The following is a 27,131-nucleotide window of genomic DNA, read 5'->3' as shown; positions in this document are numbered from 1 at the left end:
AGGACACACTCACTCACAAGTATACCCATCCCCAGAGCTCACCATCACTGGGGCCAGGGAGGGGTGGAAGAACTAAGTGGGGAGAAAGAGAAGCCAGACTCAAGAGGTCAAACTAGAAAAATGCATGAAGCTGTCATGGATAGTTTTTGCAGGTCCAAAAGTGAAATGACCATTCTCCTTCCCCTTCTAGGGTGGCAGCCCTTGTCATGGGGCTCAGGCCTGAGAAGCTGAGAACCCCTGTCACATCACACATAGTTGCACTCTCACAGATAGCTGCAGCCATTTCTGATGTGGCAGGGCCCTGGCTCAGAGCTCTGAGTCGCAGTACCAACCCTCCAATGCGACTCCTCCAGACCTCCTCAAGGTTCTTCAGCCCTGGCCCATAACCAGGCGCACACAGCTTAATCAGCCCTGGCCCCACAGTGGTGCCCAGAGTCCTGCGAATTGCACCCAGTGGCACTTCACATTCCCATCTTGGTGACGAATCAAAGGGTCTGCTCATGCATGCAAACCTATACACACATTGCCAGTAACACACATGTGCACATACATATACACACGCATGTGCACACACAGACCCTGCAAGGCCATCCAGCCAGTTCATCACCTGCTGCCAAGCAAGTATACACTGAGCCAGGCCAGCCACCAAAGCCAAGAATTCTGCCCAAGTCCACACCACCCTGAAGGCACACCGCTGGGGATAGCCTCCCACCTACGGTACCTCTCCAGGCCTTTGGACTGCTTGCTCTGCAGCTCATCTTGGCTGGACTGGCTGTCATCCTTGTCTTCTATTCCCAGTGGTTGCTGGGCCTGTAGGAGAGAAGCAATAACAAGTTTGTGTTGGAGGGACTGCATTTGGGTCCCTCCATCCTCCTGCTGGCTCTCAAGCTTAGACGAAAGCACTGAGAAGTTGCTCTCCAGAAGATGGGACCATATGGGACATAGAACAGAAGGTTGATCTACAGCACAGTGAAGCTTCCCCAAGCTTTGGCTAAGCCCCCAGGCTCACAGCTGCTCCCTGGGTCAGCCTTGAGGCCTGGGGAAGATGTGGCAGAAGACCACAGCCACTACACAGAGAGTCAGGAGTCAGAGGCCGAAGGAGAACACACAAGAAAAAGAAAATTCTGTCTCCTGCTGCTGGAAGCCTGCACTGTGAGCTGTGCAGAGAAAGCAGAGAAATCCATGAGTACCCCAAATCCACAGAGGCCCAGATTAGCAGTGCCAGTGAATGACAAGGGTGCTGAAATTAAGAGGCCAGAATCGGGGGCCACAGACAAGCACATGAGAAAGGATAAGTCCTGGAGAGATGGAGTCTTGGTAGAATGAGAAAGACGGCTGTGCCCAAGACAAAAAGGGCACCACCTGGCACCTGGAGGAAGGAAGACAAAGTGCTCCTTTCACTACATTCAGGGCCCCCCCAAGCACCCTGGCCCCATCAGCAGACAATGATGCCCCCTTCCCAGACAGCAATTACATCATCCATCAAAAACAGAACAAAACAGAACAAAAATCTCATTTTAAAGCTTGGGTGACTAGTGACATTTAGCAAGTTGGTTTAAAAAAAAAAAAAAAAAAAGGGCAGGAAGAACTATTCTTTGAGGCAAGGTCTCACTCTGTCACCCAGCCTGGAGGGGAGAAATATTCATGATCACTTCAAATATTTTCCACAGGGGTACAGTAGTGTAGTCAGCCTGGGGTCAACCCTTTGTTCTAGCTCTTTCTGCCTGGGAAGTCTGTCTCCTCCACTGTATAAAATGGGATAGTAAACTGCAACTCACAGGGCTTCTGGTGAGGATTAAATCAGCTCATATACATAAGGCCCAACTCGTGACCCAAAGAAGGCACGCCATCAATGTTAGCTCCTCTTCCCACATTTCTCTCCCTCTCCCCCAGCCTAAGGTAAAAAACAAAAAGAAAAGACTCTGCCAGTGCCAGTCCCCATCCTAGGACCTGTCACACCCCTTCTGTCACACCGACAGGAGCCCCGTCTGTTCCGGGACACAGGGTCAACAGGAGAGGTGGGGCGGGAGACAGCTCACTCCATCTTTCCCAGTAGGGTCCCCAGCCCTGTGCCCACAGCCCCCATACCTCTCCACTGGCAGCCTAAGCCCCAGCAGCTGTGGCTAACCCTGCCATCTGGATGGGTGAGGAAGGGCAGGGCTTGAACTAAAACCCAGCCCCCCCAAATTACATTAAAAATAGAAATACTGCCTGTGAGTACCTCCCGGTGCCTGTAGCAGAAGGGCTCCCTGCCAGGGCTGCCACTCCTCATCACATCAGCATGGGCAGAGCCTGCAGACAATGGCAAGGCACGCAGCCTTTCCTGCCCCACCTCTTTCGCCTTCTAGGGTGCAACTCACAACTTGTCCTCCCCTACAGACCACACCATGCTCATCAAATATCTCCCTCTCTCACCTGTCAAGGTGACAGGCCCACTCCATTTAACAAACTAAAAATATAAGATGAGTAATAAAGTGGGGTGATAGTAATAAAAATAGGGGGACTGAGCCCTGAGTCAGAAAGGACTCCAGGGCTATCAGCCATACACCATAAGAAAAAGGGCAGCAGATAGGAGGGCTGGCTGCAGACCACAGCTTTCCGGCCTCGCCTTCTTGTTTCACCTATATTTCTGTGAGAAACTGAACTATCCCCCACTGACAGAGAAAAGGGGATCCTCGGGGAAATACCCGGATGGACGGTCCTCTTGATAGAGAGGGTCCTCTTCCTTAACTTTTTTGCTCCAGAAAAGGAAGGAAAGGAACAAGATGAGGAAAGCAGCCAAGGTCAGCATTCTTCAGAAAGGGAAGACAATCGCACATCCTAAGCCTCTGACGTAAAATACCATTTCCCCTTCCTTAACTTGGCTCTCGGATCTTGTTTTCATTTAAGATGCAGTCCTCAGTTAAATAAACCATGGTGTATTCACACAGCAGAAGACTGTGCAGCCAACAAAAAGAATACGGTAGATCTATATGAAATAACTCAGAAATAAGTCAAGGGCCTATTCTCAAATTTAAAGAGCACATCGCTATGCAGTTTAGGTAGCACAATCCCAATTTTTATGGGAAGAAAAAAGATAAGAGAAAACAGATATATACTTATATGTACACAGAAAATTTTCTGGAAAGGTACATGAAAAATGTGAATGGAAACTATCCATAGTCCCTGCCTGTGTAAGGCTACAGGAAGCTGAGAACTTGGATCTTCTGTATTATTTGAAATAATTTTATAATCACTTTTCTAATTCATTATGAAATGTATTATGTTGGCCGGACACAGTGGTTCACGCCTGTAATCCCAGCACTTTGGGGGGCCAAGGCGGGCAGATCACCTGAGGTCAAGAGTTTGAGACCAGCCTGGCCAACATGGGGAAACCTCATCTCTACTAAAAATACAAAACAAAAAAAAAATTAGCCGGGCATGGTGGTGGGTGCCTGTAGTCCCACCTACTTGGGGAGGCTGAGACAGGAGAATCGCTTGAACACAGGAGGCGGAGGTTGCAGTGAGCCAAGATCATGCCACTGCACTCCAGCCTAGGTGACAGAGGGAAACTCCATCTCAAAAAAAGAAAGAAAGAAAGAAATGTATTATGTCTAATTCATTATAATCGTTTGTTCTGGTGATGGTTGTGAAGGTATATAATACGGTAAAACTTATCAAATAAATGTGCAGTTTATTGTATGTCAAATTTATCTCAATAAAGCTGCATTGCAAATATTTTAAATGAACAAAAACTAGTATAGCTCAGTTCTAAGCCCTCTGCCCTGGTCCTGCCCTTGAGAGAGACATGGAAAATATGGCAAAATGGGCAAGAGCGCACAGGAAGGACAGAAGATGGCATCTACAGTTCTGTCCCATGAAGGGGCTGCTGCTTTCTCCTCCAGCTCCACCTCCCCATCTCGACCCCTCCACCCCCAGAGATGGCGGACAGCTGGAAGCTAAGCCTGAAAGGCTTGGCTACTTGGTCAGCCTCGCTGAGCACTGTTACCCACATCACAACAGGCAGGTCACAAGGTACAGCTTAGGCGAGGGGTCCCCAACCGGGGAGGGGTCCCCAAGCCCCGGGCCACAGAGCAGGGGAGAATAGTGGGCAGGCAACCAAACATTACCACCTGAGCTCCACCTCCTGCCAGACCAGCAGTGGCACTGGGTTCTGACAGGAGCATGAACCCTATCGTGATCTGTGCACGCAAGGGATCTAGGTTGTGCGCTCCTCATGAGAATCTAATGCCCCCACCCCCGGCCCCATCTGTGGAAAAACTGTCTTCCAAGAAACTGGTCCCTGATGCCAAAAAGGTTGGGGACCGCTGGCTTAGGGCTTCCTCTGCCAGGATGGCCACCTCAGGAAGCTGCACCTCATGAGAACCAAAACCAAGTCAGGTCCTGCTACTGAGTTACAGCAAGTGGCATAGCCCAAAAAGAGGCTGCTGGCCACATCAGGTCTTAGGTAGACCCAGAAATCTGTCTTTTTTTCAAGCTCCCAAGTAATTCTGATACTGGCCAGGTGTTGGACCCCAAACAATGGAGTCCACCTCCACTCCACTGACTCAGTAAGTTTCCCACTCACCTACCGCCAAAGGAGCCTCACAATTCCTCTGCTCCAAACCTCTCCTGACTAATCCCCCCTTCCTTTGATGTGCCTTCACATCTTTTTAGCACTGCAAACAGGATGACCAAGATCCAACAAGGACCTGGTGGCTGGACAGTGGCCCAGAAAGGTTTTATCAGCCAGAGCTGAGAGGAACATGTTGGGCTCAAATGCAACTGGCCTGAAAACTCTAGCCTGCCTCTAGCACACATTTCACTAAAGGCTCCAAGGCTGGGTTCATATTAAACATCTTGTTTGTTTCACCCAACAAATTTCCATTTTGCCCAAACCACATGTTCCCTTAAACTTGCAGAGATCATGTGTCAGAACTGCTTTTCTAACCAATCCATAAAGAAAAAGAAAAGTCTTCTTGGCTTGAAGCTCCTTAAGGACGGGATCTGTGTTTGAGTCATCTTTGTACCCCATATGGGTCAGTCATCATCCATGCCCACACAGAGCTAACACCTGGCAGGGGAGACAGACAGACAACCATCAAACAAAACAAGAGTGACTAAACAGAGCAAAGAGAGGGAACAATTCATCCCATTTGAGGAGGAGGTGTCAGAGGTGAACCTCCAGGACCAAAAAAGAGCTTGCTGGGAAAAATGGGAAAGCAGAGTGGCAGGCAGAGGGGTGGCGGAGGTGGAGAGTGTGCCCCAGCAATGGCGAGCAGCAGACCCAGCTGGTGAGCAGCAGGTGGGCTGGGCATGTAAAGAGGATGAATGGGCCAGGATGGGAAGTGCTTTGAAATCTACAATCTACACAGCGCTTTGCACATGAGCAGACAGTCCACTGTTCAGCTGCTGAATGAGTGGATAAATGGATAAACACATGGCGGAAGAGGGCTTTAATTTATAGCAACAATGCAGGAATGGTCAGAAACCCCGTGAAAGGCAGTCAGGACCATGCCTTAATGAATTAGAAGGGAGAGGACTTACAGAAATGCACCCTGTGACGGGCAGGGCTCAGTTCTGGGGTCATCCGAAAAAGTTGTGAGGGAAAATGAGGCCCCAGCTCAGCCCACCACCCACAGAGACTCACCTGCTGACAAGCTCCATCCAGGACTGGGGAAAGCACATCAACATCCAGCAGGTGCTCCGAGATCCGGCTGCGAAAACCGAAGTCCTGGAGACAGTGGAGATGCAAAGGGCAACTCTGCCTCTGTCACAGTCAACATCCACCAGGCCTCTTCACTACCCCAACTCCACTTTCCAGAAAGATGTCTATTATGTGCCCAGCTCTGTGCCAAACATTTCAACATCTACTAATTTCATCTTCAAAATAACACTGCGACTCGATGGAATGATATGTCAAGCAAGTATGGTAAAATGTTAATTGTGGCCTATAGATGGTGAGTATGTGGGTATTCACTGTACAATTTTTTTAATTGTTCCATATGTTTGAAACTTTTCATAAGAAAATTATGGGGAAAAAATAACCCTGTGAGACTAAAACTCTTTCCCTCATCTCACAGATAAGGAAGCAGGTTGGAGAGCACATATAACTCGCCCAAGGTCACACAGCTAATAAGCAAGGGGCCTGGGGGTCAGATGGGGCCCCGCACTGACTCCAAAACCCAAGCTCTTTCCATGACACATGCTGCGAAGGATGTCACTTTCCAGCTGTCTCTCCCTCTCCATGGTGCCCAACCAGGCATGAGAAGAGATGCCAACATCCCCAGAAAACCTGTGGACAGTTTGGAAATGAGCCTTGGTGGGCTCTTTCCAGCTCGTTCCATCCCCTTTCCATACAGGTTCCCCTCTGGACAATGAGAGTTAATTAGTGGTGCTTCCTGCACTGGCTTCTCTTTGGGACAGGCAGCAAGTGCCCACACTGGTGCCAGTTTGTTGCTGTCCTTTGGCTGCCACAGGCCCACGATCCCACCCTCTCTGAGCCTAAGATCCCTGCTGGGCTAAGTGAAGGACTGCTACCCAACAGCATGTTAATGGGGAGATTTCTGTCACATCAGCCCTGATTAATGGTGGGACGCCCAGACAAAGTCTGGTCCTGCTGTCCACAGCCTCCTCCATCTACTTCCATAGAGAAGAAAAATGCTGATGGGCACATTTCTCCACATGGGTGACTGCTTTAGAAGAGCCAGCCCCCTTGCTTCTGAGAGATCTGTGACATGGCAATTCTTCATGGACGGTTTTTGCCAACAATGACTTTTTGCCTTCCCTTTCTAGCTTGTGGGTTTTTCTTCTTTTTTGGTGACATTTTCCTTTCAGTTTGAGTTCTACTTCACTTAATGCAGCTGCCATCTGCCTTCTAAGCCCATGGCTCAGTGAGGGGCGAGCACACACAGCCTCCTAATTCTTCTGCACCCCCTCATATCATTACTGTTCATCCCTGACCCTCTCCCACTAATCCCTTGCCTTTGATCTGTCTCCTCCAAACAGATGGAGGATGGCTTCTAGAGGTAATGCTCTGCCAAAAAGCACCCTGAACTATTCCCCTTAGGTACAGACCTGGCAAATGAAACCAGGATACAGCAGGCTGGGTAGAAGGTCTGGGACAAAGAAACCATGGATGCCGGCATTCCAAGACAAAGCCTTAACTTTAGAAATGAAGCCACGGCATCCCTCCTGGCCTGAGCCTGGGGACTGTCCTCGCCACAGCTCAGTGATCCCATAAACACAAACACACCAGTCTCTAACCTCCTAGGCTCATGGTAACTCACATGATCACACAGGCAACTCACACAATAGTGAGTAATAATAGCTAACATTTTAATGTTATTATATATATATTATTAATGTTTATATGCTAACATTTTACATTCTCTGCCTCACTTTCTTCTCACAACAAACCTATAAAATAGGAAGTATTACCCTTAGTTAATGGGTTGAGAAACTGGAGCTAGACAAGACTCAAGCATGAGTTCGAAATTCTCCCATTTATAAGCTGCGTGATGCTAGGGAAATTACTTAACCCTGGAGACTCACAAATCCATGCTCTTCACCACCACTCTACTGCCCTCATCTCAAACTCACCAGGCCATGGAAGGACTTGGGGTCAGAAGCTATGGAGTCTGAGAGCTGTGGTTCCTTCATGTGTTCACTAATTTCCAGTTCCTGGAGAGACAGACCCACAGAGAAATCCCTCAGAGCAGAGCACAAAGGGTCATGGTCCCTACCTACCCAGGGAATTCTGTTCAGGCCATGGTGCCAATATGGGGCTCAGGCCAAACTGAAATCCACTCTTCTTGAAAACCTAAAGGAGGCCTGTGGACCTCGCCATTCTCTCTGGACATGCGCACAGCCTCCGCACCACTGGGGCTGGGCAGCCCACTGAGTAGAGACAACCACACTCTGAATCAGATCAGCAAGGACTTGCATGAGTAAGGGGAGCCAAGAGTAGCGGAGATGGTTAGAAAGGTGGCAGTACCAAAGTCTGATGCTATCCTAAAAAACAGAAGGAGAACATCTTTCCCAGGAAATAGATAAAAGCTCTTTTTTTTATTCCAAGATGGAGTCTCGCTCTGTCCCCCAGACTAGAATGGCGCCATCTCCACTCACTGCAGCCTCCACCTCCCAGGTTCCAGCAATTCTCCTGCCTCAGCCTCCCGAGTAACTGGGATTACAGGTGCGCATCACCACGCCCAGCTAATTTTTGTATTTTTAGTAAAGATGAGGTTTCACCATGTTGGCCAGTGATCTCGAACTCCTGACCTCAAGTGATCCACCCGCCTCAGCCTCCCAAAGTGCTGGGATTACAGGCATGAGCCACAGCGCCTGGCCGATAAAAGCTCTTTAAATGAATTCTCTCACCATCTACCTGGAGGAGGAACAGGACTAAGGGTTGAAAAATCTAAAACGCCAAAGGATGTCCCCATTCAGGCTTACTTCTGTCCATTTTGGTCATTGACCTGGTCTTCCCAAAGCAACCACTCCCATGTCTTGGGATCGTTCAGAAAGAGCCACAAAAATGGACGAGAAGGGTCTTCTTGTCACCTAATCTACCTATGCTGGGGCAGAACACTGCCAAATGTGGTGCCTAGTGCCCCGACCACCCCCACCTCATCACAACACACAGTGTTCTCTCTCTATAGAAATTCAGACTGCTGCAACCATGACTGCCCCAAACTGATGTCAAGAAGTACAAGGAGAGGCTGGGTGCAGGGGCTCACGCCTGTAATCCCAGCACTTTAGGAGGCCAGGGTGGGCAGATCACCTGAGGTCGGGAGTTCAAGACCAGCCTGACCAACATGGAGAAACCCCGAGTCTACTAAAAATACAAAAAATCAGCTGAGTGTGGTGGCACATGCCTGTAATCTCAGCTACTCAGGAGGTTGAGACAGCAGAATCACTTGAACCCGGGAGGCAGAGGTTGTGGTGAGCTGATCGCACCACTGCACTCCAGCCTGGGCAACAAGAGTGAAACTCAGTCTAATAAAAAAAAAAAAAAAGAAGAAGTACAAGGGGAGCCAGATTCAGTGGTTCACGCCGATAATCCCAGCACCTGGGGAGGCCGAGGCAGGCAGATCGAGGTTGAGCTCAGGAGTTCAAGATCAGCCTGGGCAACATGGCAAAACCCCATCTCTACTAAAAAATACAAAAATTAGCCAGGCCTGGTGGTGCATGCCTGTGGTGGTCTCAGCTACTTGGGAGGCTGAGGCACGAGAATCGCTTGAACCTGGGAGGCAGAGGTTGCAGTGAGCCAAGATTGCACCACTATACTCTAGCTGGGGTGAAGGAGTGAGACTCTGTCTAAAAAAAAAAAAAAAAAAAAAAATATCCTGAACTATGATGAGGCGGGCAGATCACATGAGCTCAGGAGTTAGAGACCACCCTGGGCAACATGGCGAAACCCTATCTCTACAAAAAATACCAAAATTAGCTGGGCATGGTGACACACGCCTGTGGTCTCAGCTACTCAAGAGGCTGAGGTAATGCTCTGCCAAAAATCACCCTGAACTATGATGAGGTGGGAGGATTGCTTGAGCCCTGGAGGTCAAGGCTGCAGTGAGCCAAGGTCACGCCACTGCACTCCAGCCTGGGCTACAGAGCAAGATCCTGTCTCAAAACAACAGACCAAAAAAAAAAAAGTACAAGAGGGCAGTAGGAAGCAGGAGAGGATGTAAGTAGCAGAAAAGAAAATGAACATTCCAGGAGGGTGCCAATGGAAAAGCAAATTTCTGCTCTCAATTTCGAGTGCCAGCAGGTTTGCAGCTTCATTGTGGATTTTACTGCCTGCTGGGTCTGGGCATATTTGTCACAATTAAGGGCTCTGGCTGATGCTGACAGCCCAGTGCAGGGACACGCAAATGAAGCTCCTGACTCAGTAATAAAGATGTGGGGATAGGACCCTGCCCAGGGCTGAACAGAGCAGCAGAGGGCTACAGCCAACCCCTGCCTATGGGATATGGTGACTTACTTGGCTGGCGTCTGAACTGCCCTCTTCCAGAGCAGAAGTCTTCTTCTTTGGCTCCTTGGCTGCCTCTTCCCTCCTGGAACCCTCCTCTCCTGCATCTACTGTGTCCTCTGGTGCTTCCTTTTCAGAGGCTTTGGCAGGCTCACTGCCCCTAGGGTCTGCCTTGGGGGTCACCAGATTCCCGAAAATCTTAGGTTCACTCTTCTCATTTTCCTCTTTTTCTGGAAGCCCAGGTCTTGCCCCACTTCCCTGTCGCCCTTTGCCATCAGCACTGCTCAGACTGCTGTCTGCACCTGGGCTGGAGGGCTTGCAGGGAGTAGGGGGACCGGCAGCATCTGAATCCAGAGAAACATCCTTCTTCTCCTCTGGCTGGCTTGTTCTCAGAGACTCCTAGGGAGCAACAGACCAGGTTAGAAAGGAAGACATAAGGAATGTGCAAAAGGAGTTGAGACATGCTACAAGATGGAAATGCTATTCCCTGACTCCCACAGGCCAGTGCCTGAGTTCTGCCCCAATGGTTATCAATCACCCAGTTTTTAATTTTTTTTTATTTTTTTGAGACAGAGTCTCACTCTGTCGCCCAGGCTGGGGTGCAGTGGCGTGATCTCAGCTCACTGCAACCTCTGCCTCCTGGGTTCAAGTGATTCTCGTCCCTCAGCCTCCCGAGTACCTGGGACTACAGGTGTGCGCCACCACAGCTGGCTATTTTTTGTATTTTTAGTAGAGATGGGGTTTTGCCATGTTGGCCAGGCTGGTCTCAAACTCCTAGCCTCAAGCAATCCACCCGCCTCAGTCTCCCAAAGTGCTGGGATTACAGGCATGAGCCACCGCACCCAGCCCACCCAGCTTTTTAAAACAGAGATTCCTGACTCCACCCCAGATCTACAGAATCGGAATTTCTATAGTGATTTGGATATACCCAAGCTGATCCCCATCCACTGGTGGGCCTGGAAGTCACTACACTGGACGATACAACTCTGTCATCACCTATCATGTCCTCAAGTAATAAATCTGTCTTGCTCCAGCACCATTAGCCACATCATAAGACTGCAGACTCAAAAGCCAGTATTTATTTCAGATGATGATGGATCATCATGTGAGAGAAAGGCAGCAAAGTCTCAAATTTCTGTTTTTCATGTTTAATAGGCAGCAGGGGAAAAATTATCAGGAGAGAGCTCTTCGTCCCTAAAGCCTCCCGGGTACATGCTGCTGATCAGCAGCAGCCTCGGAGACAGCATCCTCACCGAGCACTGCCGACTTGGGTCCCTCTGAGAAGCAGATGCCAAGTTAGGGTTAGATGTACAAGAGATTTAAGGGAGATGTCTACAAAGGATAAAGGAAGTGAGCAGAGCCTCCAGACTTTCTCTAGTTCTGGGAAAGTCTCGGTCAGCCCAGCAGAGTCGCCTAGTAGGCTGCCATTAGAGGAGTCCCATATCTGCAGAAATGGCTCTGCTTTCTGACCCCTGTTGTGCCCATCACCAGTAGGAAACACTTCTATGAAGCAGGGTGGATAGAAAGGGCAGTGCTGGAGGCTGTCAATCTGCTAAGCTCCCCTTGACAGGGTCTCTCGAAAGGAAATCTGAGCAGTGCATCTCTACAGTGGCCACGCCCTGCTCCTCACATACAAACCTCACTTTAAAGACTAGTAAAAACCCAAGGCTGCTTCCACTACATTCCTTAGAGTCAGTCAAAAGAGAAAAATAAAACCCTCCCTTGGAAATACAGCCAGTAATCTCTGCTGGGCTTGGGCTGAGAAGCCTTCCTCCTAGAAAACATCTGTGCTAACACTTGGGCTGCCAGACTGAATAACTTCCGATGAGGGATTTTTAAGACTTCCTGATTCCCTATTCTGAAGACTCAAGGACCATGATGACTAGAGAGTGGAGAGGTCCAAGAAGAAGCCCTAAGCATGGCATTTATTGATGCTCTGTTAAAGTGTCTGCTGTGCCCAAAGAAATGACCCTCTCCCTGCAAGCCTGAGAGCCCACTGACAAGCTAACCCAGGCTTCCTAGGGATCATTACACAAGTCAGTAAAGCAGAGTAATTCAGAGCTCAGCTTTGGAGACAGAGGCTGCCCAGGCTCAAATTTTGGCTCCACACTTACAGATGTGTGACCTTAGGCAAATTATTTACTTCTATGTGCCTCAGTTTCTTTCACTAAAATACTGGGAGGTAGTAGTGCTTACCCCATAGGGAGCGTTGTTGGGAAGACTAAATGAGTTAGCACTCATCAAATGAGTTAAGGAACTCAGAATTGTGACTGGCACACTGTCAGTGTCCCACGAATGTTAACTTACGTTATGTAATGAGACTTACACATTCATTCACTGAGCACATTCTATGTGCCAAACACTGCCTTGGGAATCCAAATATGGCCAAACCATAGATCCTACCCTCAAGGAATTGAGCTAATATTGAGAAAAGTGAAATGTTCCCAATGGCTTTGGTTATGAGCCTTGACTGCCCAAAGCAAAGAGGCCACTAGACACAGTGGTGATACTGTCATCAGGCCCAACCCTGTCCCAGAAAGAAGAGCAGAAGGGAAAGTAGAGAAGGCACGAAGGAAGCTCACGCCTTGGCAGCATGCATGCGGGTACCTGCCAGTGCTACCCCTCCCAGCATCCCTAACCTCGAGCATGGAATAATCTGCCAGGACCACTGGGCTAAGAGAAGGGAGACAAACTTCTCCTCTTCAAGTGAAGCAGCTTCAGGCTGAGCCTAATGGCCTTCTCATCTCTATACAACCAAAGGCCGATCCCCAGCAGAAGCTCATATCCAGTCTGTGGGGTTCTAAGGACTCCAAGAAGGAGGTGGGAGTTGCCTGGGGCGGGCAAAGGGTGTCGGGCCAACCACACCCCCTTACTCGGCAAGCAGGGCCAACCGACCCTGGCCAGGCTCATCCCAAGATTAAAGAAAGGCTCCCCCCGGCTTGAAGTTGGGAGTGAAACCTGGTCCTAAGAGGGCTGCCTACAAATACACCTTAGATGAGGTATCAGACCACAAACAGTCCCTATGGCCTTCAGGATAAAATTTAAACTCCTACTTGGCCCCACAGCCCTTAAGGCCCAGCTCCTGCCTGCCTCTCATGGCTCACCTCCAGGCAAACGCTCAGACACTCTCTCCTCCCACCTGTGGATAAACATCACACTAATTCAGTACTTGGCCATGCAATTCCTAAAACACACATACACACATACTACCCCAACACACTTCCCCTGGTCCTCACCACATCACCTCTTCCAGGATGCCTTTCTTGATCCCTGGGTCAGCTGACCTGAAATGAGCCTTCCCCATCATCTACTTTAATAGCTATTGTATTTGCTGATTTCCTTATCTGTTTCCGTCACCAAATTAGCTCCTCAGTGCTTGTTTTCTAGCACTATTGTCCTCAGTGCTTAGTTTCTAGCACATAACAAGTGCTTAGTAAAGGTTTGTTGACCAAATTGTTAAATATGAATAAGTGTGTCATAAAAAGATAGGAGCTGAGGTTTCCCTTCCTAGCCTGCAAAAAGGAGATGTAATATTTACTTTACACGGTTATATAGGGATTAGACTATATTTATTACAGTGCTTATTAAATGAAAAATAGCTAAGCAAATGTTAGCTATTATTTAACTACTCAAGATGATGGAAAAACAAGTAACCTATCAAAAATCAGAGAATACAAGACACAGAGATTCCCATCTTTGAGAGGATCAGGAAAAATAACTAATGGGTACTAGGCTTAATGCCTGGGTGACGAAATAATCTGTACAACAAACCCCCATGACACAAGTTTACCTATGTAACAAACCTGCACAGATACCCCTGAACTTAAAATAAAAATTAAAAAGAGAGGATACCTAATGCTAAATGATGAGTTAATGGGTGCAGCACATGTATACATATGTAACAAACCTGCACGTTGTGCACATGTACCCTAAAACTTAAAGTATAATAAAAAAAAAATTAAAAAGAGAGAGATTCCCATTCTTACACATGAGAGAATATAGGCAAATTCCAATAATCTTAGGCCCAGCTCAATTCTTATGCTTAAATTCTTCAAAAGAAAATTTTCACATGATAGGGCTCATTCTAGTCTGCCTTACCTAAAACAGTAAAACGTGTGTAATATTAAAATAAATGACCTTGCATTCTCTGCACCATGTTGACTAACTGCAATCACAGGACAGCACCTCAAGGGTGAGGAAAGCAGAGGGAGGTGAAGCATTTGTTGTAGATTATCCACAAATGGATGTACATGAGCTGAGTGTCTGGAGAAGCCATCCAACTCCATGAGCATCTCCCTTCACCTGGCCCCTGCCCCCTTGTCTCCTGGCCCAAGGCCTGAAGCTCCAACCAGGTATACACTCTAGACACCCAAGTCCAGTCTCCTGCCCTGGGCTCTGCGGGAAATGCAGGCAAAGGCGGGGCCTCAGTCTCAACACAGCTTTGCCCTCAGCTCATCCCTGCTCACACTCCTTCTGTCTCCTCCTTTCACAGCCCCAGGTCCTTGAGCATCTCAAGGCACATTTCTGCTGCTTTTTCAAAAAAGACTTTACCATCTGCAGGAAGAAAGAGCAGGAGACAGCTTATAAGAATCATTTCATGAATATTTAACATGCCCCCCAAAAGCTATGAGGTTCTTCTGCCCAGAGCACAAAGACAAGGACCCCTGCAATCTACACAGCACAGGGAACAGAGCATGAAGGATAAGGAGCTGAACCCATGTCTGTGCATTGACCGTGTTCTGCAGAGACCCCCATCAAGCTGATCATCAGTCCAATTTATTTTTCAGATTTATTCCTGCCCAGTTGGTCTCAATTCTTTGCACAGCTCCCTAGTGTTGTTAGCACTTTCCAATCGCACCGACATCATCCTGTTATTTCTAAGCCCAGGCTCCCTCCTGCTCCTTTGATCCACTGATGGGCTTTTCACCAGCACCACATGGCCACATAAAGTCTGCTCGCCTACCCTTCAGCCTCCTGGCTTTTGCTCACCCTGTTCAGTGTCGGTTCCATGAACCTCTCTCTCTTCAGTCTGTAATAGACTTGAAGTGGGTTTAAGTTGGAAAGCAGGAGAGGAGGGAGGAGACGAGAAGAGATGCATTCTTGCCATCCTACTGCCCTCTCATGGAATCATGAGCAAAGTGACTGCTCAGTGAGACAGGATAAAACTAACCTCAGAAGTCCATCTCCATCCTAGGCTGTCTGGGACACTCAGGAGTGGGGAAAGGTGGGCAGTTCAGAGAATCCAAAGACTGTAAACTGAGACAAAAGCCATTTTCAAAGAGCAGGGACCAAGCAGAGGCAGCATTGGCTGTCCTGAAACCCCCCTTTACCCCCACCACTAACACTCCCAACAGGAAAAGCCCTGATTCCTGCCTTAAGTTAGAACATAGGAATCCAACACTCCATGTGACAAAAAGAACTAAATCTGCGGGGATGCTAGAGACAGGGGTAGGAGGTGTATTTAACACCACCCACTCCAGACATTTCCCCTCATCACACTGGGGTGCCTATTTATATTAAAGAGGTTATAAAAATGTTTAAAAGTCCCCACTCCCCGCAAAGAAGCACATAGTCATCAGAAGGAGAGCTTTTAGAAATCCACCCTTCAGGCTGGGCATGGTGGCTCACGCCTGTAATCCCAGCACCTTGGGAAGCCGTGGCGTGCAGATCACCTGAGGTCAGGAGTTCGAGACCAGCCTGGCCAACATGGTGAAACCCCGTCTCTACTAAAAATACAAAAATTAGCCAGGCATGGTGGCGGGCGCCTGTAATCCCAGTTACTCAGGAGGCTGAGGCAGGAGAATCCCTTGAGCCCGGGAGGCGGAGGCTGCAGTGAGCCAAGATCACGCCATTGCACTCCAGCCTGGGGGACAAGAGCGAGACTTTATCTAAAAAAAAAAAAAAAGAAAAAAAAAGAAATCCACCTTTCAAAGAAGAAAAAGTCTTTTTTGTTGACATTTACAATCCATTATGAAGTAAATGTTAACAAGCCCAAGGTCAAAGTAAATCATGATCAATCCACATCAGGATCTTCAATCCACCAGATGACAGCAGGGACCAAGTACCCACTCTATCCAGAAACTGGAAAAGCCAAGTGAAGAAAAAAATATGACATAACCTGCCTGGACACTCTCTCTGTCCCGGGGTGGCTCATTCACTCATTCACAAGTTCATTCTCTCGATTGTTGAACAAAACATACCCAAGTGCTTCCTATGTTTCAGAGGCAGCGGGCTAGGTGCTGCCTGGCCATACAGAAATGAATAGGGCAGAATCTCCAGCCTCAACTTGCTCATTCTCATAGAGATTGTCTTCTTCCTCCACAAGCAAATAAGTCCTCTGACACCCCTAGTCCTATACATGGTCAACCTTCTAGGCACAAAGCCTGAGCATCTCCTTTGATCAATATAGGTCTTACTAGTGGTGGAGAAGAAAATAAAGTTATCATTTCAGGGAACTAAACAGATTGAAGGCTTTAGATTTAATCCTTCCAGACTAGGCCCCACTCAGAAGGAATCGTTTCAAAGCAGATCTATATCAGCTTGATAATAAAAATGGGACACTTAGAAAAAAGTGTCACATTTGGCAAGAAATTGTAAAGTCATAATCAAAAGATATCTGACAGTGCAGAGCCAAAATGCTGAACAGTTTCTGAGGTTACAGGCAAAGTCTAACTACAAAAAGAGTCCTATGCTGGGCACAGTGGCTCACGCCTGTAATCCCAGCACTTCGGGAGCCCAAGGTAGGTGGATCACTTAAGCCCAGGAGTTCAAGACCAGCCTGGGAAACATAGCAAAACCCCATCTCTACAAAAAATAGCCGGGTGTGGTGGTGGGCGCCTGTGGTCCCAGCTACTTGGGAGGCTGACATGTACTCCAGCCTGGGCAACAGAGTAACACCCCGTCTCAAAAAAAAAAAAAAAAGAGCCCTGTCCAAAGGCTAGACGGGTCACCCACAATTCAGGTCTCAAGTACCAAATCAGGGGCTATCAGCCAGCACATCTGAAACCTCAAGTGGCCTGAGACACTAATCCTGGCTCTTAAGGTAAAGTGATTTCCAAGAAACAAGTCAGAAATAATAAGGGATAATGAGAAAACAAATTGAAATTCAGGATATAAGCACTTCTGTTTTACTGATCAGTTTTGTGATCTTTCTAATAAAATGTGAGTGACTTGTTTGATGTTAAGGTATTGAAAGTATTTAACAGAACTTGATATATTAGATTTGTGAAAAGTTTAACTGATTGAGCCTGCAACCAATATTTAAATATTTAGGGAAATCTAATTGTTGAGTTCATGATTCATAGGTTGTATAAATACTTAGGGAATATTTAGAGAAATGTTATATTTAAATGAATACACTGGACACTAAACAAAGGATACATGGTAGGGAAAGCTTCTTTCTAGGTACAAAAACACATGGCTGGGCACAATGGCTCACACCTGTAATTCCAGCACTTTGGGAGACCAAGATGGAAGGACTGCTTGAGGCTGGGAGTTTGAGACCAGTCTGGTCAACAGAGAGACCTCGTCTGTGCAAAAAATGTAAAAAGTAGCCAGGCATGGGTGCATATGCCTGTAGTCCTAACTACTCAGGAGGCTGAGGCAGAGGATCACTTGAACCCAGGAATTCAAAGCAGTGAGCTCTGTTCACACCACTGTACTCCAAGCTGGGCAACAGAGTGAGGCCCTGTCTCTTAAAAAAAAAAAAAAAAAAAAAAAAAAGCATTGGAGGTTTTAGGTACTACAATAACATAATGAGTGTTGACATCTGTTTGTTTAGAGGCAGGGTCTGGAAGGGACAGGAATCCATTCATTTATTCTTGTCCTTCCCCAAACCCCAGAAATCTCATCTGGAAGGACTGGGACAAAATGGTTCTTTTTCCAAATATGCATTACAATAAAGCAGCAGGGCTTAATAAAGACAGGAGGGATATGCCAGGCTGACACATGTGCCTGTAGGGATTAAGGCTCTTACCTCATACTCAAAGTCACCCCCCAGTGCCCCAATGTCCAGGTGTAGGTTCTTAAGAGGCTCACTTGAGCTGTGGACACTCTAGAAACAAAAATGATGACAAGTGGTAAGTCTAAAGAAACTGGTCAACCCAGCATGAGGGGTGTGCAGAGGGAAAAGTGGGGCACTGCTGAGCTGGCAGGCGGGCCCAGGCAGGGCTTCAGAGGACTCAGAGCAGGACCACCACTGAGGCAGCCTCACTAAACGGCTCTCCATCCAGCACAAACTATGCTGTGCACCAAGCAAGTGGCCAAGGTGCTTTCTGCTGGCTGTACTTTCCGGATCAGATCTAGAAGGCATAATAGACTGCTCAAGAAATGAAGCTGTGGGCCAAAAAAAATTCTTGCTTTTTAAAAAAGTAGCACAGAGATCAGCCAAAGGTGGAAACAACCCATATATATTCATCAACAGTTGAGTAGATAAACAAAATGTGGCATATCCATACCATGGAATATTATTCAGCCTTAAAAAGGACCAAAGTTCTAATACATGCTACAACATAGATGAAGCTTGAAACATCATGCTAAGTGAAATAAGCCAGACACAAAAGGACAAATATTGTATAATTCCACTTATATGAAGTACCTAGAATAGGTAAATTCATAGACACAGAAAGCAGATTAGGTTTCCAGGGACGGAGGAAGAGGGAATAGGAAGTTATCATTCAATAGGTACACAGTTTCTATTTGGGATGATGAACAAGTTCTAGAAATGAATAGTGGCGGTGGGGAAGTGCAGAAAAAAGAAATGGATAGTGGTGTTGGGTGCACACATTGTGATTCATACCACTGAATTTTAACTTTAAAATGGTTAAAAGGGCAAATTTTATGTTACATATTTTTTCTATCACAGCAAAAACATTTTCAAACGGAAAAAATATAGCACAGAGGGTTTCCAGGCCAGGGAGAGGACTTCATCATTACCTGGTTGTCACTTTCCTCCTCATCCTCCTCATTGGTTTCTTCTCCTAAAGCCAAGAGGCTGAGAGCAGTCTTGTCCTCATGTATGGAGCCCAAGAGACCCTTTGTATAAGCAGAGGTCTTGACACCCTGTGAAGGCTTCAAAATAGAGAAGGACAGTCAAAGGACTCACTTGGAAGACCTTTGGAATGACCTTTAGAATGCTCCTCCCCACTCTCTATGTCAATGTCTCCCAGATCAAGTGCCACCATGTCCATGAAGCTGACCTGGCGACTGCAGCTCACATCAATGACTCCCTTCACCCACTCCTACTGCCTTAGCTGCGGAGACTCGGAAATCAGCACTGATGTCCCTGCAGCATGGGTCTATCCTCCACAGCCCAGAGTCCACATTCATACAGGTGCGAATTACATTTTCCCAACTGGATTACGAACTCTGAGGACTCCACCGATTCTATTTCTCACCCCTAGGCCATAGTTCCTGGTATGGCACACGGGAGGCCCCACAGGAACTACAGACACTGAACACAAGAGAAAGTACTTACTAGCACGAGTTCTTCAAGCTGACGTCCAGACTCCACTGAGCTCCCCAGGCTCACGCTTTGAGATCCACGAAGGGCAGAGGGTGGGGTATCCACAAGACCTCGTAAAGGAGCCAGGCCCCCAAGAGGAACATGAACTGGGGCTAATGAGGAACCCAGGGCCTGGGCAACAGAAAACATCTTGTTACAACCCAAGAAACCATGTGGCTCTGGGAGTGTCGGAGACAGATATAAAAATAAAACATTTAAATCCTGCACGCTCAAATTTAAACCACCTCCGCTCAGAGGCTGCTAATGAAACACAACATCCAGAAATTACCATTGTGCCAACTGTGTGAGAAATCACAGGCTGGTTTCCTGATTCTCATAAGTCTCATGCTATCTCACAGTAAACAGTTCTTTTACATCTGGCAGATGCTGCATGGGGTTCTGCTCTCCTTTCAGAAGCCATATAGGAGGCCGGGCATGGTGGCTCACGCCTGTAATCCCAGCACTTTGGGAGGCAGAGCCGGGTGAATCACGAGGTCAGGAGTTTGAGACCAGCCTGGCCAATATGGTGAAGCCCTGTCTACTAAAAAATACAAAAATTAGCCGGGCGTGGTGGCAGGCGCCTATAGTCCCAGATACTCGGGAGGCTGAAGCAGGAGAATCACTTGAAACTGGGAGGCAGAGGTTACAGTCAGCCAAGATCACGCCACTGCACTTCAGCCAGGCAACAGAGCAAGACTCTGTCTCAAAAAAAAAAAAAAAAAAAAAAAAAAGCCAGGCACAGTGGCTCACGCCTGTAATTCCAGCACTTTGGGAGGCCAAGGTGGGCGGATCACCTGAGGTCAGGAGTTCAAGACCAGCCTGGCCAACATGGTGAAACCCTGTCTCTACTAAAAATACAAAAATTAGCCGGGCGTGGTGGCACATGCCTGTAATCCCAGCTACTCAGGAGGCTGAGGCAGGAGAATCACTTGAACCCGGGAGGCGGAGGTTGCAGTGACCAGAGATCACACCACTGCACTCCAGCCTGGGCGACAGAGCGAGACTCTGTCTCAAAAAAAAAAAAGCCATGTAAGAAGGATGCGGGAGGGGAAAGCAGAGACAAATCCTCATCTACCAGAAGAATTCTCAATTGATAAAGTTTAAAATTGATGAGTCAAGAAAAAGCAGTCTAAGTGTATTATTTACAAAGAGGGAAGTAAACACCACAACAGAATGGTTGCCTTTGAGGAGGGCTCTGTACAGTGAAGTGCTATACTTTCTTATACGCCTTTTAGTACTATTTGACTTTTTCAACTACGGATATGCACTACTCTGATTAAAATCTATGACCAAGGCATAGTGGCTCACATCTGTAGTCCCAGCACTTTGGGAGCCCAAGGTAGGAAGATCACTTAAGGCCAGGAGTTCAAGACCAGCCTGAGCAACATAGCAAGACCCCATTTCTACAGAAATATTTTAAAGATTAGCCAGATGGGGTAGCATGCATCTGTAGTCGCACCTACTCAGGAGGCTGAGGAGGAAGGACTGCTTGAGCCCAGGAGCTGGAGGCTACAGTGAGCTATGATAGCACCACTGTACTCCAGTCTGGACAACAGAACAAGACCCTATCTCAGACCAGCCTAGGCAACACAGTGAGACCCTGTCTCTACAAAAAAATAAAAAAATTAGCTGGACATGGTGACACACGCCTGTGGTCCTAGCTACTTGGGAGGCTGAGGCGGCAAGATCAATTAAGCCCAGGAGTTCAAGGTTATAGTGAGATATAACCACTGTACTCCAGGCTGGGAGATAGCACAAGACTCTGCCTCTAAAAAATAAAAATGACCCTGTCTGGAAAAAAAATCAACACTAACCACAAAAAAATACACACGAGCAACAAAAAAAGGACTCTCTCCTCTCTCCACTGATGAGGAAGGTGGCTGAAAGGAGCCTTGCCTAAGGGCAGTAGTGGGGCTGACCAGGTCCCTTCTTTTCCCTGTTCTCCTTCCTGCAAGCAAGGGCTGGGGAAAGAAATCAGGCTGAGTCAGAATTCGTGAGACCTCCCACTACTCACAGACTCTCCGATTCTCAGTTTACTCTCATCTGCAAGATGGAGATGATGTGTGCCTTGCCACCTGACTAGGTGTGTAGAGAAGCTCAAGGAGATGAGTGCTAGGGGCCTTTGTGAGTGGCCCAGGGCTACACCAGCATTATAAAATTGCCACCATCACAGGGATTCACATTACAATAATCTAGGCTTATCAGAAGCAAGGATGGCAATCTGGTGACAATTTACAAAGACCCCTTCAAAATTCATTTCTCAAACTTAAAATGTCTAAGATGACACAAAAATTCCAATCCTCCCTAATCCCACAAAGACTGAAGAGAGAAAAGGAAACCCAGAGGCGGTCAGGCTGAGGTTCAGAAGATCCATCTTCTCACCTGTAGCCTCAGCCTAGGGGCCAGACCAGTGGGTGGGTTCCCAGCAGGGCCCATTTCTGCATCAGATGCTCATCAGGAAAGTAAGGTGAGAACCACTCCTGAGCTTCTGCAGGTCCACAATCATCTGGCCTGTTGTAGAACATGTTTGTGAAGGAGAAAACAGGCTGATAATCGTAACACTGGCCAGCAGTGCACTGGCTAAACACCTTCCGTGCAATGTCTCATTTTACTCTCACAACCACCTGAGACCTGAGACTGGCTCTTCCATTATCCACAGTCCCCATATGAGCAAACGGAGGTTGGTGAGGTCAAGAACCCTGCCCAGGCTGGGCGTGGTGGCTCACGCCTGTAATCCCAGCACTTTGAGAGGCTGAGGCGGGCGGATTACCTAAGGTCAGGAATTCAAGACCAGCCTGGCCAATATGGTGAAACCCTGTCTCTACTAAAATACAAAAATTAGCCAGGCGTGGTGGCAGGTGCCTGTAATCCCAGCTACTGAAGAGGCTAAGGCAGGAGAATCACTTGAACCCGGGAGATAGAGGTTGTAGTGAGGTGACATCATGCCACTGCACTCCAGCCTCTCAGCCTGGGTTACAGAGTGAGACCCTGTCTCAAAAAAAAAAAAAAAAAAAAAAAAAAGAACCCTGCCTAAAGTCACAGAGCCAGTGAGGGGCAGAAATGGGATTGGAACCCAAGGCTATTTCTAAGACAGTACTTTATACCAGCTCTGGCTGTGGCAGAAAAAAGAGCCTAGGACATACATGGTCCCTGACACCTATAACCCCAGTACTTTCGGAAGCCAAGGCAGGAGGATCACTTTTAGGCTAGGGGTACAAGACCAGTCTGGGCAACACAGTAAGACCCCATGTCTACAAAAAAATAATTTTTAATTAGCTGGGTATGGTGGTACACATCTGTAGTCCCAGCTACTCGGGAGGATTGCTTAAGCCCAGGAGCTCAAGGCTGTAGTGAGCTACGATCACACCATTGAACTCCAGCATGGACAACAGAGCAAAACTCTGGTCTCTTAAAAAAAAAAAAAAAAAAAAAAATGGCCGGGGGAGGGGAAGAGCCCAAGAAAACTTCTTCAAGGTAAACTAGGCAAACCAGGCATGCTCCTCCTGGTTTCAGCCCTTCCAACCAGCCTATGTATCAGCAAGCAAAATTATCACCACACTGTATTTATGGAAAATTACAGACTCCTAACATGGCTGGCTAATTTGCTAACGTGCTGGGGGCTTGAGGGAGGGAGACAAGCATGCTGAGGGCTTTGTTCTCCCAGGCCTTGACCAAATCAGCGATTAGCGGAGAAATTATACATTCCTGGCTCCTAGCTGATCATCTTCTATAGATGGCCATTAACTCTGAGTATGGGGCTATGCGTGGAGTTGTCCTTCAGAGCAGACAGACTTACTGCCATTGGGCTAATTAAAACTTTCAGGATAATCGGCAGCTTATCCGATATTTATAGTGCTACAGTAGTTATTAAAGCTAACAGAGAACCAGTGCAAGCCAGCAATTAGGAAGCAGAGGGAACAACTGGATAAAGCCACAGCTGGGCAACAGCAAAAGAATAGCTGGAGAAATTCAGATTGATCCCCATGGTCTCTGATCCAACTTGACTTCTGAATGAAGAATATGGTGACTCTTTAAAGGGACAAAGGTAGAATGATAGGGCAAGGCCAGCCATTTGATAAATTCCAGTAGGGGAGGAAGTGACATCACAAATATGGTCTACACAAGCCTGACACAGGTTATCCATGTGGTTTTCTGGGGACCCTAGGAGGCAAAGAGCAGAAGCAGCTCACTGGATGGCAGAGAAAGGTTCTGGCCTCTGTCTCTCATAAGAATATTAGCTCTCAGGCCAGGCACGGCAGATCACTTGAGGTCAGGATCTGAAGCAGGCAGATCTGAAGCAGGCAGATCACTTGAGGTCAGGAGTTTGAGACCAGCCTGGCCAACATGACAAAACTCCGTCTCTACTAAAAATACAAAAATTAGCCAGGTGTGTTGGCACACGCCTGTAGTCCCAGCTACTCAGGAGGCTGAGGCACAAGAATAGCTTGAACCCAGGAGGTGGAGGTTGCAATGACCCGAGATGGCACCACTGCACTCCAGCCTGGGCAACAGAGCAAGACTGTCAAAAAAAAAAAAAAAAAAAGGAATATTAACTCTCTAATCAGGTGCAGTGGCTCATGTCTATAATCCCAGCACTTGGGGAGGCCAAGGCAGGTGGATCGCTTGAGACCAGGAGTTCAAGACCAGCCTGGCCAACATGGCAAAACTGCATTTCTACTAAAAACACAAAAAAATTGGCTGGGAGTGGTGGTGAGCACCTGTAATCCCACCTATTCGAGAGGCTGAGGCATGAAAATCACTTGAACCTGGGATTCAAGCGATGGAGGTGCAGATTGTAGTGAGCCAAGATCCACTGCACTCCAGCCTGGGCAACAGAACAAAACTCTGTCTAAAAAATAAAATAAAAAATAATATTAACTTTCTAGTTCTGTCTGATTTTAAGAAGAAATAAAGTTCAGAGCTTTGGGGTAGGCTGCCTATTTCCAAATAGGAAGGACCTCTCTCTAGAATCAGCTGATAGGAAAAACTTCCCAAATCCCAGGAAGGTGTTTATATCCTGCACGAATGCCAGGATTAGCGACGTTCTCCTCACCCTCAAAACTGATCATGTTCAAAGCACATGAACCACCCGGGGAAGGGAAATCATAGATACCCTCAGCCCTATCTTGCAGGTGATGGGGTAGAAGAAACTTCAAATATGTGTCATCCCATAAAATGGCCATTTGGGTAGTTAAAGGGCCAATAGTTACCAAGGTAGGGTGGGTAACAGGAATGCAGGCCTGATGGCTGTGGTAAGACATCAATTCCACCTGCTCCCTCCCTGCCAGGTTTAGGCCTTTAGGCCATGCTCACTAAGAAGCCTACCTGGTTGAGATGCTGCATCTTGCCTGGCTCTGTAGCAAGCCCTCCGCTGGAGCTCCACTGGACTAGCCCCTGCCTGAGGGTGCTGCTGCTTGGCTGGAAATGGCCTTGCTGAGAGGCCTCTTGCCCAGCAGGGGCAAGGGCCACCTCCTGAGGACGTTCCAGCAGCTCTGGCTCCCATGACAGAAACCTTGAGTCCCTCTCCATGACTCTGATGGCCTCGTGCTCACCCTCACTAGACATCTTAGAAGACTCAGCTGCCATGCAACAGACTGTGCTGGCGCTGTGTCTGCACGGCATGTCCTGCATGCTCTCAGGCAGCCCCAGGCCCTCCGGCCACCTGGAGATCTTGACCATCTGCAGGATGTGCTGATAGAACCTCTGGTCCTCAGAGTAGTCTTCACTTTCTGACTGCTCCTCGTCAGGGCTCTGCATGTGGGACATGTGAGGAACTAAGAAGGGGCTGAAGTGTTGATCTCTGAGACCCAAGTCTGGCTGAGCCACACCCTCCTCAGATCGCCGTGAGCTCTGCAGGTTCCAAGGGAAGTTGTTCACCTCATCCAGGATAGGAGAGCCCAGGTGTGAGGCCAGGTTGCTGCTGCTGCTGCTGCTGCTGCTGCTCTCCAAGTCAGGCCCAGACACGCTAGGTTTCTGATCTTTATAAGGGAGCTCTGCAGACCCTAGGGCCTGTCTCTTCTCACTGGCAGGAGGCTCCTTGGGGGCCCTCCCTGAAAGGGGATTCTGAGCTGGTTCTGATGTCAGGGTTTCAGGTGGTATTAGCAAGAGCCCCTGAGGCAGATCTTCAGCTGAGGCCCCTAGAGCCTCAGGGTCACTGGGCTCTGTTTCCTTGCAGCTTCCTGGGATATCCTTATTGACAAGCTTGGAGACCTGTTCCATCCACAGTCCAGGAGGTTCTCTCCTCCTCCTCCCGCTGCCTATGCTCCCACCTTCCCCAGGAACTCCCTGCCAGCTCAGGTCTTCAGTAGGGCTGCTATCTAACAACAACTTGCTCTTCCTGGCAGGCAACATGTGGCCGGAAGAACAAGAGGACAGGGAGGGCTCCTCCTCAGGAGATGACATGGGAATGGGGCTTTGGCCCTTGTCCCCTCCAGGGCCAGTGGGGCTCAGTTTGGCTAAGCTGTGGCTGTGCTGCTCCCCTTTCAGTGGCAGGCCTTTGATGGCTTCAGAAAGCTTTGAGTGGACAGAGGCCTGGCTCCTGCTTTCTACCACATCCTGCACATTTTGGAGAAGCCCAGTGTTCTGAGGGGCTGGAATGCCCAGTTTCTGCTGTCTGCTTCTCATTTCCAGCTCTTCTGTTTCAGGGTCTGAAAACCCCAGGTAGATTTTCTCTGTCGCCTTCTGGAGTTTCTCCAGACCCTGCTGATCACCTAAGTCTCTCCTGCATTGGGCTGGGGCCCTGCCTAAGATTTTCTCCATGTCAGCAAAGACCTGGTGGATTTGGGAAGGTTGGCCTTTGGAAAGTGGCTGCAGCTTTCTAGGAAGGGCACCCATGAAACACCAGGGAGTGTCGCCCAGCATGCCTGGGCTCTTTCCTTTGTTATAGGATCCCTCACTTCTAGCCTGAATCTCTTGATCTAGGTCCAGATCAGCAAGCCCAGGTGCTGACGGAGGGGACAGGCCACAGAGAAAGGATGAAGGAGGCAGAAGTCCCTCCTCAGGCTGTGTTTCCTAGATGGGTATATAAACATGCAGAGAAAACGAAGACAAAGTACTTCTGATTTACACTTGCTACCTCAGCCCTTGGCAAGCCCTCAGCAGAAACCCACCCTCTATTTAAACCCTAAAACTTAAAGTATAATAAATAATAAATAAATAAATAAATAAATAAATAAAATCAATAGCCAAAAATAATAATAATTTAAAAATTTAAAAAATAAAAAATAAAGTAAAACACAAACTGAAGAGGGAAGAAAAGATAAAAACTCCCTTGGGCTGAAAATATGTTGTTTTCTAGGCTCCAGTTTCCTTATCTACAAAGAGGAGGCTCGACTAGATCAATGGTTTGCAAACCTTGCTCCACAGAAACTGCGAAGTTCAGTACCTTGGGGTACTATATTGTGCATGTGACAGAGAAGAGGTGTCACAAAGACCCACACTGCCAAGTTCAACCAAAGAAGCTCCATTTCTTTTTTTATAAGCTGGACCTCTATAGAGGAACTGACTTGAAGACAGGGCTCTACTACAAACTAAAGTCTGAAAATCGTCAACCAGATTATCCCTAAGGTACTATCCAGCTCTCAGATTCTGTGATTGATTAGTTTTATAAAATGCATCAACCTTGGGCCGTGTGTAGTGGCTCACGCCTGTAATTCCAGCACTTTAGGAGGCTGTGGC

The 27,131-nt window shown here is 47.8% G+C and overlaps 1 protein-coding gene across 29 annotated transcripts in view; it reads right to left on the bottom strand.

Moving 5' to 3' along the window:
• CEP164 (centrosomal protein 164) overlaps nt 1–27,131 on the bottom strand; it is a 91,874-nt gene that overhangs the window by 31,704 nt on the left and 33,039 nt on the right. For 14 of the 29 annotated variants that reach the window (XR_010135560.1, XR_010135561.1, XR_008511411.1 and 11 more), the window contains 8 exons: nt 24,780–26,465; nt 19,428–19,586; nt 18,887–19,021; nt 17,928–18,005; nt 9,965–10,351; nt 7,582–7,662; nt 5,630–5,713; nt 722–810 (listed from right to left, as the gene is read on the bottom strand). Coding sequence is in view for 25 of the 29 variants with exons in the window: in XM_054525142.1 (XP_054381117.1) it covers nt 722–810; nt 5,630–5,713; nt 7,582–7,662; nt 9,965–10,351; nt 17,928–18,005; nt 18,887–19,021; nt 19,428–19,586; nt 24,780–26,465 (2,699 nt within the window). In the remaining 4 variants the exon portion in view is untranslated. Of the gene's footprint in view, nt 1–721; nt 811–5,629; nt 5,714–7,581; nt 7,663–9,964; nt 10,352–17,927; nt 18,006–18,886; nt 19,022–19,427; nt 19,587–21,836; nt 22,852–24,779; nt 26,466–27,131 lie in introns of those variants that run through there. The other 15 variants (XR_010135562.1, XM_054525152.1, XM_063711397.1 and 12 more) reach the window with 5 other exon arrangements.

The sequence above is a fragment of the Pongo abelii genome, chromosome 9, assembly GCF_028885655.2.
Source record: "Pongo abelii isolate AG06213 chromosome 9, NHGRI_mPonAbe1-v2.0_pri, whole genome shotgun sequence".
Classification (NCBI taxonomy): Eukaryota; Metazoa; Chordata; class Mammalia; order Primates; family Hominidae; genus Pongo; species Pongo abelii.
The sequence above is the reverse complement of the archived record's forward strand: the minus strand, read 5'-3'. Positions and strand labels throughout refer to the sequence as shown.